Genomic DNA, 12,661 nt, shown 5'->3' with positions numbered 1-12,661 from the left:
TTAAATCACTGGGGCAGGGCCTTCTTTTACTCCCCAAGGAAATATAAACGGTGGGAATGGTGTCCCTGCTCCTCAGGAGCAGAGCCCACCCTTCCAGCCCTCCAGCCTCAGCTCTGCCCGTAGAAAAGGATTCTGAACCCTTCCTGAGTTCTGGGATCAGGGGATGGTTTGGGCTGGAAGCAGTGAGGTGTCTCTGTTCTGCTGTGCTGGGGCTCTCTGTGTCCCCAGGGGACATTCCCAGCTCGTGGCAGTGAGGGAACATCAGGAACACTCCGTGGAGATGGGAAATTGCTGCAGGAGTGGATTCTTGTCTGTCTACTCCTGACTCATCCACTCCAAGCAGCAGCCTGTCATCCCTTTGTTCTGTACTTCTGTGCTCGTTTGGGACCCATCTGGGCTCCCTCTGCGCCAATCCCACTCGGAATTCAGATCCCTGGGACTCTCAGGGACATTTCCCTGGCCTGGGCTGCCAGCAGCTCCCTCAGCCTGGCTGGAATTCAGAGAGGCAAAGCTGCCACATCTGTGGTTGGAGTGGGGAAAGCCCTTTGCCAGGGAATTTTCAGGTGCCTTGGAATATTGGCCCTGGGGGAGGTGACAGTGACATTCCCTGGTTATTCTTACTGAGGGTTTTTTTACTCAACTTTGACCAAGGCTGGCAAAACTCTATTTTTCCCACTTCACAATTCGCAATATTCAATTCTTTCTCTTCTCTCTCTCTCCTCCCTGTCCTCCTCCTTCCTCCCCTTTCATTTTATTTTATTTATTTGATTTTCCCCCTCCCTGCTGCCCACAGGTGTTGTACAAGGAGGGGCTGGGGGTTGGCACCCCAATTGCTGTCACTCCTGAGATGGAGAGGGTCAAACGCAACCAGGAGAACTTTAGCTCGGTATCTGTTGATCCTTGCAGAAAAACCCAATTCCCTCTAACTATTTAATGCCTGCAAACTATAAATGCTCCCAAATTAACTTAAAAAAACCATCCCCTTTCTGCTATTTTCAAGCATTATATTTTTATACTTTTTTAAAAAAGATTTTTCTTAAAATTTTAACACTCAATGCTTCATATGCATTAATTTTTTGTTCTGAAGTTTAAGCTGTTTTGCACTTTTAAACCTATTTTTAAATAATTTGCTGAATTCCCTTCCTGTAACACTTTGTTTCTCTTTGCAGCCTCTCCAGTCAGTTGGCTGTGCATTCCCAGCTGTTCCTTCCTCTGACTTTATCACAATGAATAACCAATTCATGCTCTCCAATTTCTCCTGCTTTCTAGTACATTTAATGGGCATAAAATTCCATGAATTCCCTCCTTGAAATGCAGAATTTTTTTTAGTGGTTTTGCCTCTTTTTGACTGCCCTGTTGCCCCACAGGTGTTGTACAAGGAGGAGTTGGGGACAGCAACTCCCACCCCTGTCACCCCTGAGATTGAGAGGGTCAAACGCAATCAAGAACACTTTAGCTCGGTATTTTCAATTTCAAAACAAACCAAAAAATCCCTTTTAATCCATTTTTAAATAATCTTAACACCAAAATAATTGATTGACACAAGAACATCCCATTCCTTGTGTTTTGCCATTTTTTCCTCCATAATCACTGACTCATTTTGATTAGATCCATCCCACTAATGATTTTAAATTCCTCATCCCCATCTTTTTCTTGATACATTTTTTTATCTGTTTTTCCTTTTATTAATCACTTCAATCCTTGATTATTGTTTTTTTTTTCCCTGTTTTTCCCATCTATAAAATCAACATGATTTCCTGCCTGCCCCAAATCCATGGCTGTGCCCTGAGCTCTGCTCCCTGACCTGCTGGGATGGTGTGGGATGTGCAAATCAGCTGGAATTGGTGCCTGGACTCCTCCTGAGTGGGATTTGGTGCCTTTTCCTTTAGGAAATGTTTCATGGAGACACTGGAAGTGTTTTGGGGGTGTTGGGATGTGTGGAAAGCTGAGGGAAGTGCCATTAAAAACAGGAGAGCACTAGAAATTATAGATATTTTTTATAATTATAAATATACTCTAAACAAATAATAGAAATATAATAGAATAAAAAATAATGCTATATAAAGAAATATAATATAAATATAATACAAATATATACATATAAATATATAAATATAATTCTATTTATTAGTAATATCCCACCTAAATCCACCCTCCTTCAGCCTCAATCCTACCAAAATTTCAAATTATTTTTTTATTTCTAAGGATCTTTAACCCCAAGCCATGTCAGCCTCCCCTCTGTGCTGCTCTGAGTGCTTTTGGTGCTGCTTTGATTGTGTTTTTTTCCCCACTGCCCACAGGTGTTGTACAAGGAGGAGTTGGGGAGAGCAACTCCCACCCCTGTCACCCCTGACATTGAGAGGGTCAAACGCAACCAAGAACACATTAGCTCGGTATTTTCGTGCATTTCAACAGCAAAACCAAATCCCTCTTAATCTATTTTTAAAATACTTTTTAACCCACAAAACGATATTTTCTTCTTTCCTTATAATTCACTTACCTAAAAAATAATATCCTGGTCCTTCTCAGAATTTTTTTTTCCCTTTATAATTGTTGCTTACATTGTTCTTATTTTTTTTTTTAATTACATCGTTTTAGTAATTGAATTCCACCTTTTGAGTGTGATTGCCTTTTTTTTTAACTCTTAAAACCACCCCGTTTCCCTCATTTAGTCCCAAAAGTCCTGGTTTTTAACCCTCAAAAACCCATCATTTTCCTTATTTAGTGCCAACAATCCTTTTTTTTTAATTCTTAAAAACCCACTCTGTTTCCCTTATTTAGTCCCAAAAGTCCTGTTTTTTAACTCTTAAAAACCCACCCTGTTTTCCTTATTTAGTCCCAAAAGTCCTGGCTTTTAACCCTTAAAACCCCACCATTTTCCTTATTTAGTGCCAACAATCCTTTTTCTTTAATTCTTAAAAACCCACCTTGTTTTCCTTATTTAGTGCCAACAATCCTTTTTTTTTTTAACTCTTAAAAACCCATCCTGTTTTCCTTATTTAGTCCCAAAAGTCCTTTTTTTAACCCTTAAAAATCCACTCTGGTTTCCTTATTTAGTCCCAAAAGTCCTTTTTTTAACCCTTAAAAATCCACTCTATTTACCTTATTTAGTCCCAAAAGTCCTTTTTTTAACCCTTAAAAACCCACCCTGTTTTCCTCATTTAGTCCCAACAATCCTTTTTTTTTAAACTCTTAAACCCTCGCCCTCTGTCCTTATTTATTCCCAACTTCACTTTCGTTCTGTGCAGTGAACTTCTCCCATTTTACTCATTTTACCCACCAGAACTAAACCTTGCCTGGGTGTTCACACTGGGGTGATGCTGTGGGATCTGCTGGGCTGGGAGAGGAACCACAACTACTTTATTTGTTATTCTTTATACTTTACATTTCCGTTTTTACACTTCAACAGCTTCTCCTGCAGGTGCTGAGCAGAGCCTGTGCGGATCAGGATTTCATTCCTCCCTCTCATCCCAAACTTTCTCCCCAAGCAGAGGCTCCGTGTCCCGTTTTATTCCCGTTTTTATTCCCGGTTCATTCCCGTTTTTTCCCGGATTATTCCCTGGTTTATTCCCGATTTATTCACAGTTTTATTCCTGTTTTTTTTTTCTGGTTTATTCCCTGGTTTATTCCCGGTTTTATTCCCGGTTTATTCCCGGTTTTTTCCCGTTTATTCCCGGTTTTATTCCCGGTTTTATTCCCGGTTAATTCCCGTTTAATTCCCTGTTTATTCCCGGTTTATTCCCGTTTTTTCCCGGTTTATTCCCCTTTTTTCCCCGGTTTATTCCCGGTTTTATTCCCTGTTTATTCCCGTTTTTTCCCGTTTATTCCCGGTTCCCCGCTGTCTCTGGCTGACCCCGCGCTGTCCCCGCAGGTTCTGTACCGGGAGCAGCTGGGCTCAGGCACTCCCATCCCTGTCACCCCCGAGCTGGAAAGAGTCAAACGCAACCAGGAGCATCTCAGCTCGGTATTTCCGGAGGAGTTTTCCTTTAACTCCACTCAGCCTTGGTTAAAAACCACAATTCCTCTCCTTCTTCTGTCTAATCAACTCATCAATACATCCTCTCCTCCTCACCGCGTTCTCCTGACCTCCCACTTCTTCCCTGCTGGAATTGTTTACAAATATTTGATGTTCTCCTGACTATTTTAACTGTTTTATTCCCTGTTCCGACTTCCTTTTTGGAATTGTTTACAAATATTTGATGTTCTCGTGACTATTTTAACAGTTTTATTCCCTGTTCCGACTTCCTTTTCCCTTTATCCCTGGGGGTTTTATACACACAGTTCTTTGTTTTTCCCGTGGAAGAGGGAGGGTGTGACTTCCCAGGAGGTTGAAATCTCCCATGCCCCAGGGAATTCGGGATTTCATGGATCTTGAGGTGGTTTCTCGTTGTGCAGGTGTTGTACAAGGAGAATGTGGGGTCAGGAACACCAACTCCTGTCACCCCCGAGCTGGAAAGAGTCAAACGCAACCAGGAGCATCTCAGCTCGGTATTTCCGGAGGAGTTTTCCTTTAACTCCACTCAACCTTGGTTAAAAAACCACAATTCCTCTCCTAATCAACTCATCAACACATCCTCTCCTCCTCACCGCGTTTTCCTGACCGCTCACTTCTTCCCTGATGGAATTATTTACAAATATTTGATGTTCTCCTGGATATTTTAACCGTTTTGTTCCCTTTTCCGACTTCCTTTTCCCTTTATCCCTCGGGGTTTTATGCTCACAGTTCTTTGTTTTTCCCGTGGAAGAGGGAGGGTGTGACTGCCCAGGAGGCTGAGATCTCCCATTCCCCAGGGAATTCTGGATTTCACGGGTTTCTCGTTGTGCAGGTGTTGTACAAGGAGAATGTGGGGTCAGGAACCCCAACTCCTGTCACCCCCGAGATGGAGAGGGTCAAACGCAACCAGGAGATTTGCAGCTCGGTACTTTGCCAAGGGCCAAACTTCCCTCTAACTCTTTAAACGCGGAGTTGTTGAAACCTTTTAACTCTTGAAAAGCACTTTTTAACCGTGTGGAGAAGTGGATTTGTCCCTTGCTCACCCCTCACTCGCGGCTTTCTCAGGTTGAGATGTTAACTTGGTTCAGTTCATCTTGGTTTTTAAGAGTGATTTTAATGTCCTGGTCTAATCCCAAACCCCCTCAACCTCCTCTCCTTTTCTCTGCAGTGCTGACATTTATTTTAGAGCAGTTAATTCGATTTTCTTGGCGTGCTCAGCCCCGCCGGTGGTATTTTGTGCTCTTTGATGCAAAAATACTTACAGAATTTATCACAAATACTTCAAGCCAGGCTGCCAAACTACTCCTCTACTAAAACAGTGCCTAGGACCTGCTTTAAAAACACCCGGGAAAATAAATCCAAGGGAAAAGAACTGTGCAGGGAGAGCTGTTTATTGACTGTCGCTTTCTCTGGCTCCTTTCTCTCGCCCCACAGGTGTTGTATAAAGAAAACATAGGCAAAGCCACCCCCACCCCCGTCACCCCCGAGATGGAGAGAGTCAAACGCAACCAGGAGATCATTAGCTCGGTACTTCCAGCAGGAAAACCATTCCTGAAAACCGGAGTGAAGTGTTTAACCCGACTGGAGCATCAGCGACTTGTGCTTATTAACTCCTCACCGAGTTCCCACCCTGAGCTCACAGAAACCTCACCGGCTGCTCCCTAACGCTGCCCCAGGCAGGGATTTACTAGGAAAAAATCCCTTTTTTCGGGTGGATGGTGCTCTCCTGATTTAATTTTCGTAACCCTTTCTTACCCCAGCTGTGCTTCCCCGCAGTTGATTCCAGCCAGGGCTCATCCCTGCATCCCAGATTAATGGCAAAGCTCCAATTCCTCCTTCTGTGCTCAGCTCTAACTCAGTGCAACGACTCCAAAGCTCTTCTGTCTTCTGCTTTTTGGGGGTTTTTGGGGTTTTTTTTTTTGTGGCTTTTTGTTGGGGTTTTTTGTTTGGCTTTTTTGATTGTTTGTTTGCTTTTTGGTTTTTTGGTGGGTTTTTTGATTGTTTTTGGTTGGTTTTTTTAGTTTGTTTGGTTTTTTTGGTTTTTTGTTTGGTTTTTCTTGTTTGTTTGTTTTTTGGGGTTTTTTTGTTTGTTTCTTTTGGGGTTTTTTTTGTTCGGTTGTTTTTTGGGTTTTGAGTTTGTTTTGTTTTTTGGTTTTTTTTTTTTCCTTTTCAATGACATTTGGATACTCCCTTGTATCCTGTAGGTTTTGTACAAGGAAAATGTGGGGAAGGTGACCCCAACCCCCATCACCCCCGAGATGGAGAGAGTCAAACGCAATCAAGAGATCATTAGCTCGGTACTTCCCAGAGATTTCTGGTTTCCTCTCTGCTTCAGCTTAATCAAGTAACAGCCTAACTCCCACTCAAAGCTGGTTTTCATTTAAAAAGAGGTGTATTTCTTTTTTTCTGCACATTAATTGCTCCTTCTAAACCCAAATTACTGTGGTGTTAATGGTGTGATCCGGAACTTTAGACCTTTTTTTCAGTTTTGTTTGTGAATTTGTGGGTTCTATCCAGACAATCTCAAGAGCCTGGATCCCTTGGAAATCAGGGAATAATGTTTGGGTTGACAGGGATGTAAAACCCATCTCATTCCCTGGGCAGGGACACTTCACAAGTCCAGGTTTTTCAGGGATATTCGGGTTTCTCTCTGTGTTTAGTGTTTCGACTTCCACTGGATTTTCAGGCGGATTTGACTTCAGAGGAAAACACCATCCCTGACACCTTCATTTGGGGCAGAGAGGCAACAAAACTTCCACCTCCCTCCCCAAAAAGGCCAGGAATGGCTTCAAATATGGCTAAAAAAGCAGATAAAGCATTTCTAGAACAGCTCAGTAGGGCCAGAGGCATTCCTGAGCCTCTGGATAGAGCCTGGATAGAGCCTTAACCCCAAACCCAGCTTTCCTCTCTGCTCCTCCTCTTTTCTCACCCCTCCTGGCAGCACTAAACGTTTGCCTTTTTGAACTCTGGTAACCAAATAACAATGAGTGTTGGAAAGATGGTGCTTTGGGGTCATTCCAGCCCTCGGGTCCCTGTTGTGTGTCGTGCAGGTGTTGTACAAAGAGAACGTGGGGCAGGCGACCCCCACTGCTGTCACCCCCGAGATGGAGAGGGTCAAACGCAACCAGGAACACATCAGCTCGGTATTTCCCAGGAAAACGCTTCCCGCACCTCCCCCTGGAGTGCTTAACACCCGAGGATCTCACAGAGCACTTCTGAATAACCTCACTCTGCCTGCTTTTCTTTAACCCTCTAATTTTTTCTTTTTCTTTCCAAAGTCACCTCTTAAAAAGTACTATCACTTTAAAGGATTTTGGAGGTTTTTTTGTGGTTTAACTTGTGAATATTGTTTTCCTGATTTTTCTTCCCCCTTTCCTAACGGCTGGTGTTGAGTCTAAACCCAGTAACACCCAGTTTTTCAGTTTTCCCCCAGTGACTGAGTTCCTTTGTGGTCTTAGGTTGCATACAGGGAAGGTTTAGGGAAAGCCACTCCCAGCCCCGTCACTCCGGAGATGGAAAGAGTCAAGCGGAACCAGGAACAAATCAGCTCGGTACCTTGTGTCAAAAATAACCATCCTGAGCCAAACTCCACCTAATTCAGCCTTATTTTCCCAGTTTTTTATTTTTGCCTATTTTCCCTTCGATTTTTTTTTAATTTTCCTTTTGCCAATAACGTTTCAGCCGCTTTGTTTCCCGAGATCTTTTCCTCCCTGCAGGGCTGATTTTGCTTGAACAATAACCCCAATCCCAGAAAAAGCTGGAATTCTTTCCCCCTGAGCTGTGTCCCTGTGTTTGTGGCTGCAGGTGCTGTACAAGGAGCACATGGCCAAGGGAACTCCAACCCCACTGACCCCGGAGATGGAGAGAGCCAAACGCAACCAGGAGAACATCAGCTCGGTGGGTGCTGCTCAGGGGGAGAAAACAGAGAAAAATATTATTTCAGCCCTAAAATCCTCACTCAGATGGGAGATGTTTGCAAGGGTGAAGTAACCATAGGGGATTTTTTAATACTTCCTGGTGCAATCAAGTGTTTCTGTGATGAATTGTGTTAATTTGGGGGGTTGTAAACAGTGAAATTTCAAATTACTGCCATAATGCTCCATGATACATAAAATCATGGTTCTTCATCAACAGTCTCATAAAAAAATGTATAAAATTCTGAGACTGCCCCTTCTCCAGACCCTTCTTTACCAGCCTGGTGCTCCAGAGGTAAATCCTGTCCTCCTCCTCCCCTGGCAGGTTCTTTACTCCGACAGTTTCCGAAAGCAAGTCCAAGGAAAAGCTGCCTATGTGTTGGATACTCCTGAGATGAGGCGTGTGAGGGAGACCCAGAAACACATCTCCACTGTAAGAGCACTGCAGAGGGGTCCTTCACCTGGGAATAAAATATTCATATTTATATAAATGGGTGGATATAAAAATAATAATATAAAATAATGTAAAAAATAATAATACAAATAATGGCAGCGAGGACAATGTGTCCCACCAGGTTTGGTTATCCGAGCACCAAGTTTGGGCTTAGGCTCCCTCAGGAATGGGAAAGCCAAAGTTTGGGAGTGTTCCCAGCTGGAAATGCCCTGGAGGGAGGCAGGAATCCCACAGCCCCGTTTGGAATTGCAGGTGAAGTACCACGAGGACTTTGAGAAGAGCAAAGGCAGCTTCACGCCTGTGGTCACTGATCCCATCACGGAGCGCGTCAAGAAGAACATGCAGGACTTCAGTGACATCAGCTACAGGGGCATCCAGAGGAGGGTGGTGGAGATGGAGAGGAAACGTGTGGATCAGGACCAGGAGAACCTCACAGGTGAGGCTTCACAAGCACCTGGGGACAGCATTTCCCTGAGCAGAGCTGGAGGAGGGGTTGAATTTTAGCTCAGCCATATCTATTCAAACTCATCATCCCTGGAGATGTTTTCATGAAAGTCCTTTTTGAAAATATTCTCTTGCAGCAGCTGTGAACCACCTGGGACTTGCCTTTATAATGTCACACTGGGTTGATGTTTCTTACTTCTATTTTTAACTTCATGTGTATTAGAGAATAATATGAGAAATGCCTTGCTGTAGATTAATAGCAAAAAAGCCAAATCTGTGCTATAGAATTGAGAAACACTAATTTATAAAATGAGGGTGATTTTTCAAAGAATCCCAGGCTGGTTTGGGTTGGAGGGACCTTAAAGCCCATCTATTCCATGGCAGGGACACCTTCAGTATGCCAGGCTGCTCCAAGCCCTGTCCAGCCTGGCCTTGGGCACTGCTGGGGATCCAGGGCAGAGCACAGCTCCTGCTCTTTGCCCAGCCTGCTGCTCAGGCTCTCCTGGAGCTGCTCAATTCCCAGCCTTGCCTCAGGAAATTCTGCTTCTCCCACAGGACTCCGAGTGTGGAGAACCAACCCAGGCTCTGTCTTTGACTACGACCCTGCCGAGGACAACATCCAGTCCCGCAGTCTGCACATGATCTCAGGTGTGTTCCATGGGGGGAAAAATGGGATTTCAACCCTGCTCAGGTGGGGTTTGGGTGCCAAACAGGGCTGGGAGTTCACAAGTGACACAGGGGACTGAGGAGGAATTGGCTGTAGCTGCTGCTCACCAGCTTGAGTTAGATTCAAAAAAATATATTATTAACATTACTCTGTAAAATGACCCAGCACAGGTGTGAGGAGGATTGTTTATATCCACATATATCCACATATTTTTTATGTGGGTATTATAAATGTATAATGTATATCTATATCTCCACAAATGTATATATCCACATATGTTTATATCTACATATTGTTTAAATACCATGATAAAAAACCTGTGCTTCCTTTTGAAACAACTGTCATGCTGTTCTCAGTGACCTTTCTTTTAGCTCCTCTTTGAGAGGAAAAATACCTGCATAGTAGAAAATGTTGGGGATTGTTCAGAGCTGTGTCAGGAAGAGAAGCAAAGGATAATTAGAACAAAAATGTTGGAAGTAGCCAGGACTAAGGGGAAAGAGGCTGGAGAAAGAATAAAACCACTGAATATTGAAGAGTAGAACTTCAGTGTGGTGCCCATGGAATGCTTAAAAAGCAGTGGGAAATCCCACTGTGGAACCATAAAATTACACTGTGATCATGGAAAAAATGGAGCTTGGCTGGGATTTTGTGAGATGATTCTGGAGAGGGTTCTGTGAGCTCCTGACTGCAAGGGTGGTGACTGTGTGACCCCATGGTGGTGACTGTGTGACCCCAGGGTTGGTGATTGTGAGCCCAGGGTTGGTGACTGTGTGACCCCAGGGGTGGTGGCTGTGTGACTCCAGGGGTGGTGACTGTGTGACCCCATGGTGGTGGCTGTGACCCAGGGTGGTGGCTGACCCAGGGTGGTGACTGTCCTGTGTCCCCGTGTCCCCAGTCCAGGCGCAGCGCCGCAGCAGGGAGCATTCCCGCTCCGCCAGCGCCCTGAGCATCAGCGGCGCTGCCGACGAGAAATCCGAGCCGTCGGAGGGCACTGACCAGCGCCTGTCCTACTACAGCAACGGGGGCTTCTTCACCACCACGGCCACAGGTACAGGGACACCCTGGGGGACACATGGGGACCCTGGCTGCTCATGGTCAGCAGTTCCCAGAGCCAGGAAAAGCCACATCTCCAAAATGCTGAATTGTGCACAACGAGCAGCTGTAAATCTGCATTTTAAAGTGCCTTTGCCCCACCCCAGTGGTGCATCCCTGATCTTTGTCCAGAACAGCTTCATCACAGTCCCATAATAACCCCAAACGCTCTCTCCTCCCTTTGCAGTTGGCTACAAGCAGGTGAAAACCATCGAGTTGCCGCAGCAACGCTCATCCTCGGTGGCCACGCAGCAAACCACGGTGTCCTCGGTCCCTTCCCACCCCTCCACTGCTGGGGTGAGTGTCCCTGACTGATCCTGGGCTCAGGACACAGCCCCGAGGGCATGGGGGGCCTGGGGGGGTCACAGCCCCTGGGACAGATTAATTAGTTGTTATTAATTAATCCAAGACTGAGTTGGTGACATTTCAACCTGCGGGGATGAAGTGCTGTATGGAACCAGGTGATGGTGTGAGAGTGATGAAGTGGGACAGATCCTCCCTTGGGCCTGGAAACTTGGAATTTGCACTTGGAAACTCTGAATGAGCTCTTCTTCCTAATTAACACTTGCAAATTTAGGAATGGGAAGAAATGCTCATTTAGCAACTGGGAATTTACATTCCCAAATTCAGAGACTGACTCTGGAGTAGATACAGAGCAGTGGGAATGGCATTGCCTCCAAAAATTGCTGGGAGGCAACAACTGAAGTTACACCTGGAGCTGCTGCTGCTCCAGTGCACCCTGAGGACACTTGGCTCAGTCAGTGTCACCTGCACCCCCAGGGGTTGTGGCACTCAGGTCACCAAGCTGCTCAGGGAGGGAGAAGCCACAGCCAGGAGATTCAAAGGAGCAGCCAGAGGCTGCAGTGACACCAATTCCCCAGTCGTTGGGATTTGACCATACCCCTGTGTCCCTACAGATGACATTCCAGGCCATGTCAGGGTTGGACCATGTCCCTTCTATCCCATGTCAGGGTTTGATTCTGTCTCTTTCTGTCCCCTCTGTGGCCCCTGGGGTGTGACCCTGTCCCTCCTGTCCCTTGTCCCCACAGAAGACATTCCGGGCCATGTATGACTACACAGCAGCTGACGCAGACGAGGTGTCCTTCAAGGATGGGGACACCATTGTCAACGTGCAGGCCATCGACGAGGGCTGGATGTATGGCACTGTGCAGAGGACAGGCAAGACTGGCATGCTCCCTGCCAACTACGTCGAGGCTGTGTGAGCTCAGCCCTGCGGGGCTGGGACACCTCTGCTCCTGTCCCTCACTGTCCCCTCAGCCATGACACAAAGGAACTGCAGAGCAAAACCCACCTGCCACATTTCAGGTTTGGAAAATGCAGAATCTGCACAATGCAGAATCTCCAACATTCTGTTACTGAACACTAAAACACACATTACTTTATTCACTCTTGCCCCCAGCGAATTTTCTGGGTTATTCTAAAAGGTTTGGATCTTATCACTTCCTTTTCCATATAAGCCACGTTTAAGCTTTGTATTTCAAACCAATTTATCTGGGGACGGAAAAGCAACCACCCTTCTGCTCCTGCTTGCTGAGCTCCCATGAATGTGTTCTGCAACTGTTCTGGGGGCAAAAGCTGTGATTTCTTGTAAATTAGTGATGAATAAAGCTGAGGTTTCTGCAGTATGGATGGAGTCACTGGTGCTGGAAAAGGGAACTGATCCCACAACCAGGAAGGAAGTGGGAAGGATCCAGGTCTGGACAGGTTATTTCACATCTGAACACATCGGTTTTATGCTTCATCTACTGCAGCAGCTGGTGGCAGCCACTTGCCAGGAAAAAAGAGAATAAAAATCACTTACTGTGTCTAAGATAAGCCTAAATCCAAGAGCAGTTGTTAACATCACCCCTGAGGAATTCAGAGGGAATTCCCAGCACAGCCAGCCTGGAAAGGAAATGTCCTTCCCCAGGCAGGATTCAGGACTGCCAGCAGTGGGAGTTGGGATTAACACCTGGAACATCCTTACCTGTTCAGCTCCCTTTAAAAGCAAAACCTCATTTTCAGGAAAGCAGGAAAACCTGCAGAGAGCTGCTCCTGCTGTAGCTCCAAGGCACACAAACACAAGAAAGAATACC

At 45.5% G+C, this 12,661-nt stretch overlaps 1 protein-coding gene across 1 annotated transcript in view; it reads left to right on the top strand.

Annotated features, from left to right (window-relative positions):
• The window catches only part of NEB (nebulin), a 96,706-nt gene extending 84,495 nt beyond the window's left edge, over window positions 1-12,211 (top strand). Inside the window, exons 136-152 of the mRNA XM_085067186.1 lie at window positions 794-886; window positions 1,368-1,460; window positions 2,301-2,393; window positions 3,872-3,964; window positions 4,396-4,488; window positions 4,827-4,919; window positions 5,429-5,521; window positions 6,199-6,291; window positions 7,045-7,137; window positions 7,453-7,545; window positions 7,799-7,891; window positions 8,234-8,341; window positions 8,615-8,798; window positions 9,362-9,454; window positions 10,369-10,521; window positions 10,753-10,862; window positions 11,615-12,211. Coding sequence (XP_084923312.1) covers window positions 794-886; window positions 1,368-1,460; window positions 2,301-2,393; window positions 3,872-3,964; window positions 4,396-4,488; window positions 4,827-4,919; window positions 5,429-5,521; window positions 6,199-6,291; window positions 7,045-7,137; window positions 7,453-7,545; window positions 7,799-7,891; window positions 8,234-8,341; window positions 8,615-8,798; window positions 9,362-9,454; window positions 10,369-10,521; window positions 10,753-10,862; window positions 11,615-11,788 — 1,845 coding nt within the window. The 3' untranslated portion in view covers window positions 11,789-12,211. The remainder of the gene's footprint in view (window positions 1-793; window positions 887-1,367; window positions 1,461-2,300; window positions 2,394-3,871; window positions 3,965-4,395; window positions 4,489-4,826; window positions 4,920-5,428; window positions 5,522-6,198; window positions 6,292-7,044; window positions 7,138-7,452; window positions 7,546-7,798; window positions 7,892-8,233; window positions 8,342-8,614; window positions 8,799-9,361; window positions 9,455-10,368; window positions 10,522-10,752; window positions 10,863-11,614) is intronic.
• Window positions 12,212-12,661: the final 450 nt, after the last annotated feature.

This window comes from Lichenostomus cassidix, chromosome 7, assembly GCF_008360975.1.
Source record: "Lichenostomus cassidix isolate B80296 chromosome 7, HeHo_3.0, whole genome shotgun sequence".
In the NCBI taxonomy this organism is placed as follows: Eukaryota; Metazoa; Chordata; class Aves; order Passeriformes; family Meliphagidae; genus Lichenostomus; species Lichenostomus cassidix.
The sequence above is the reverse complement of the archived record's forward strand: the minus strand, read 5'-3'. Positions and strand labels throughout refer to the sequence as shown.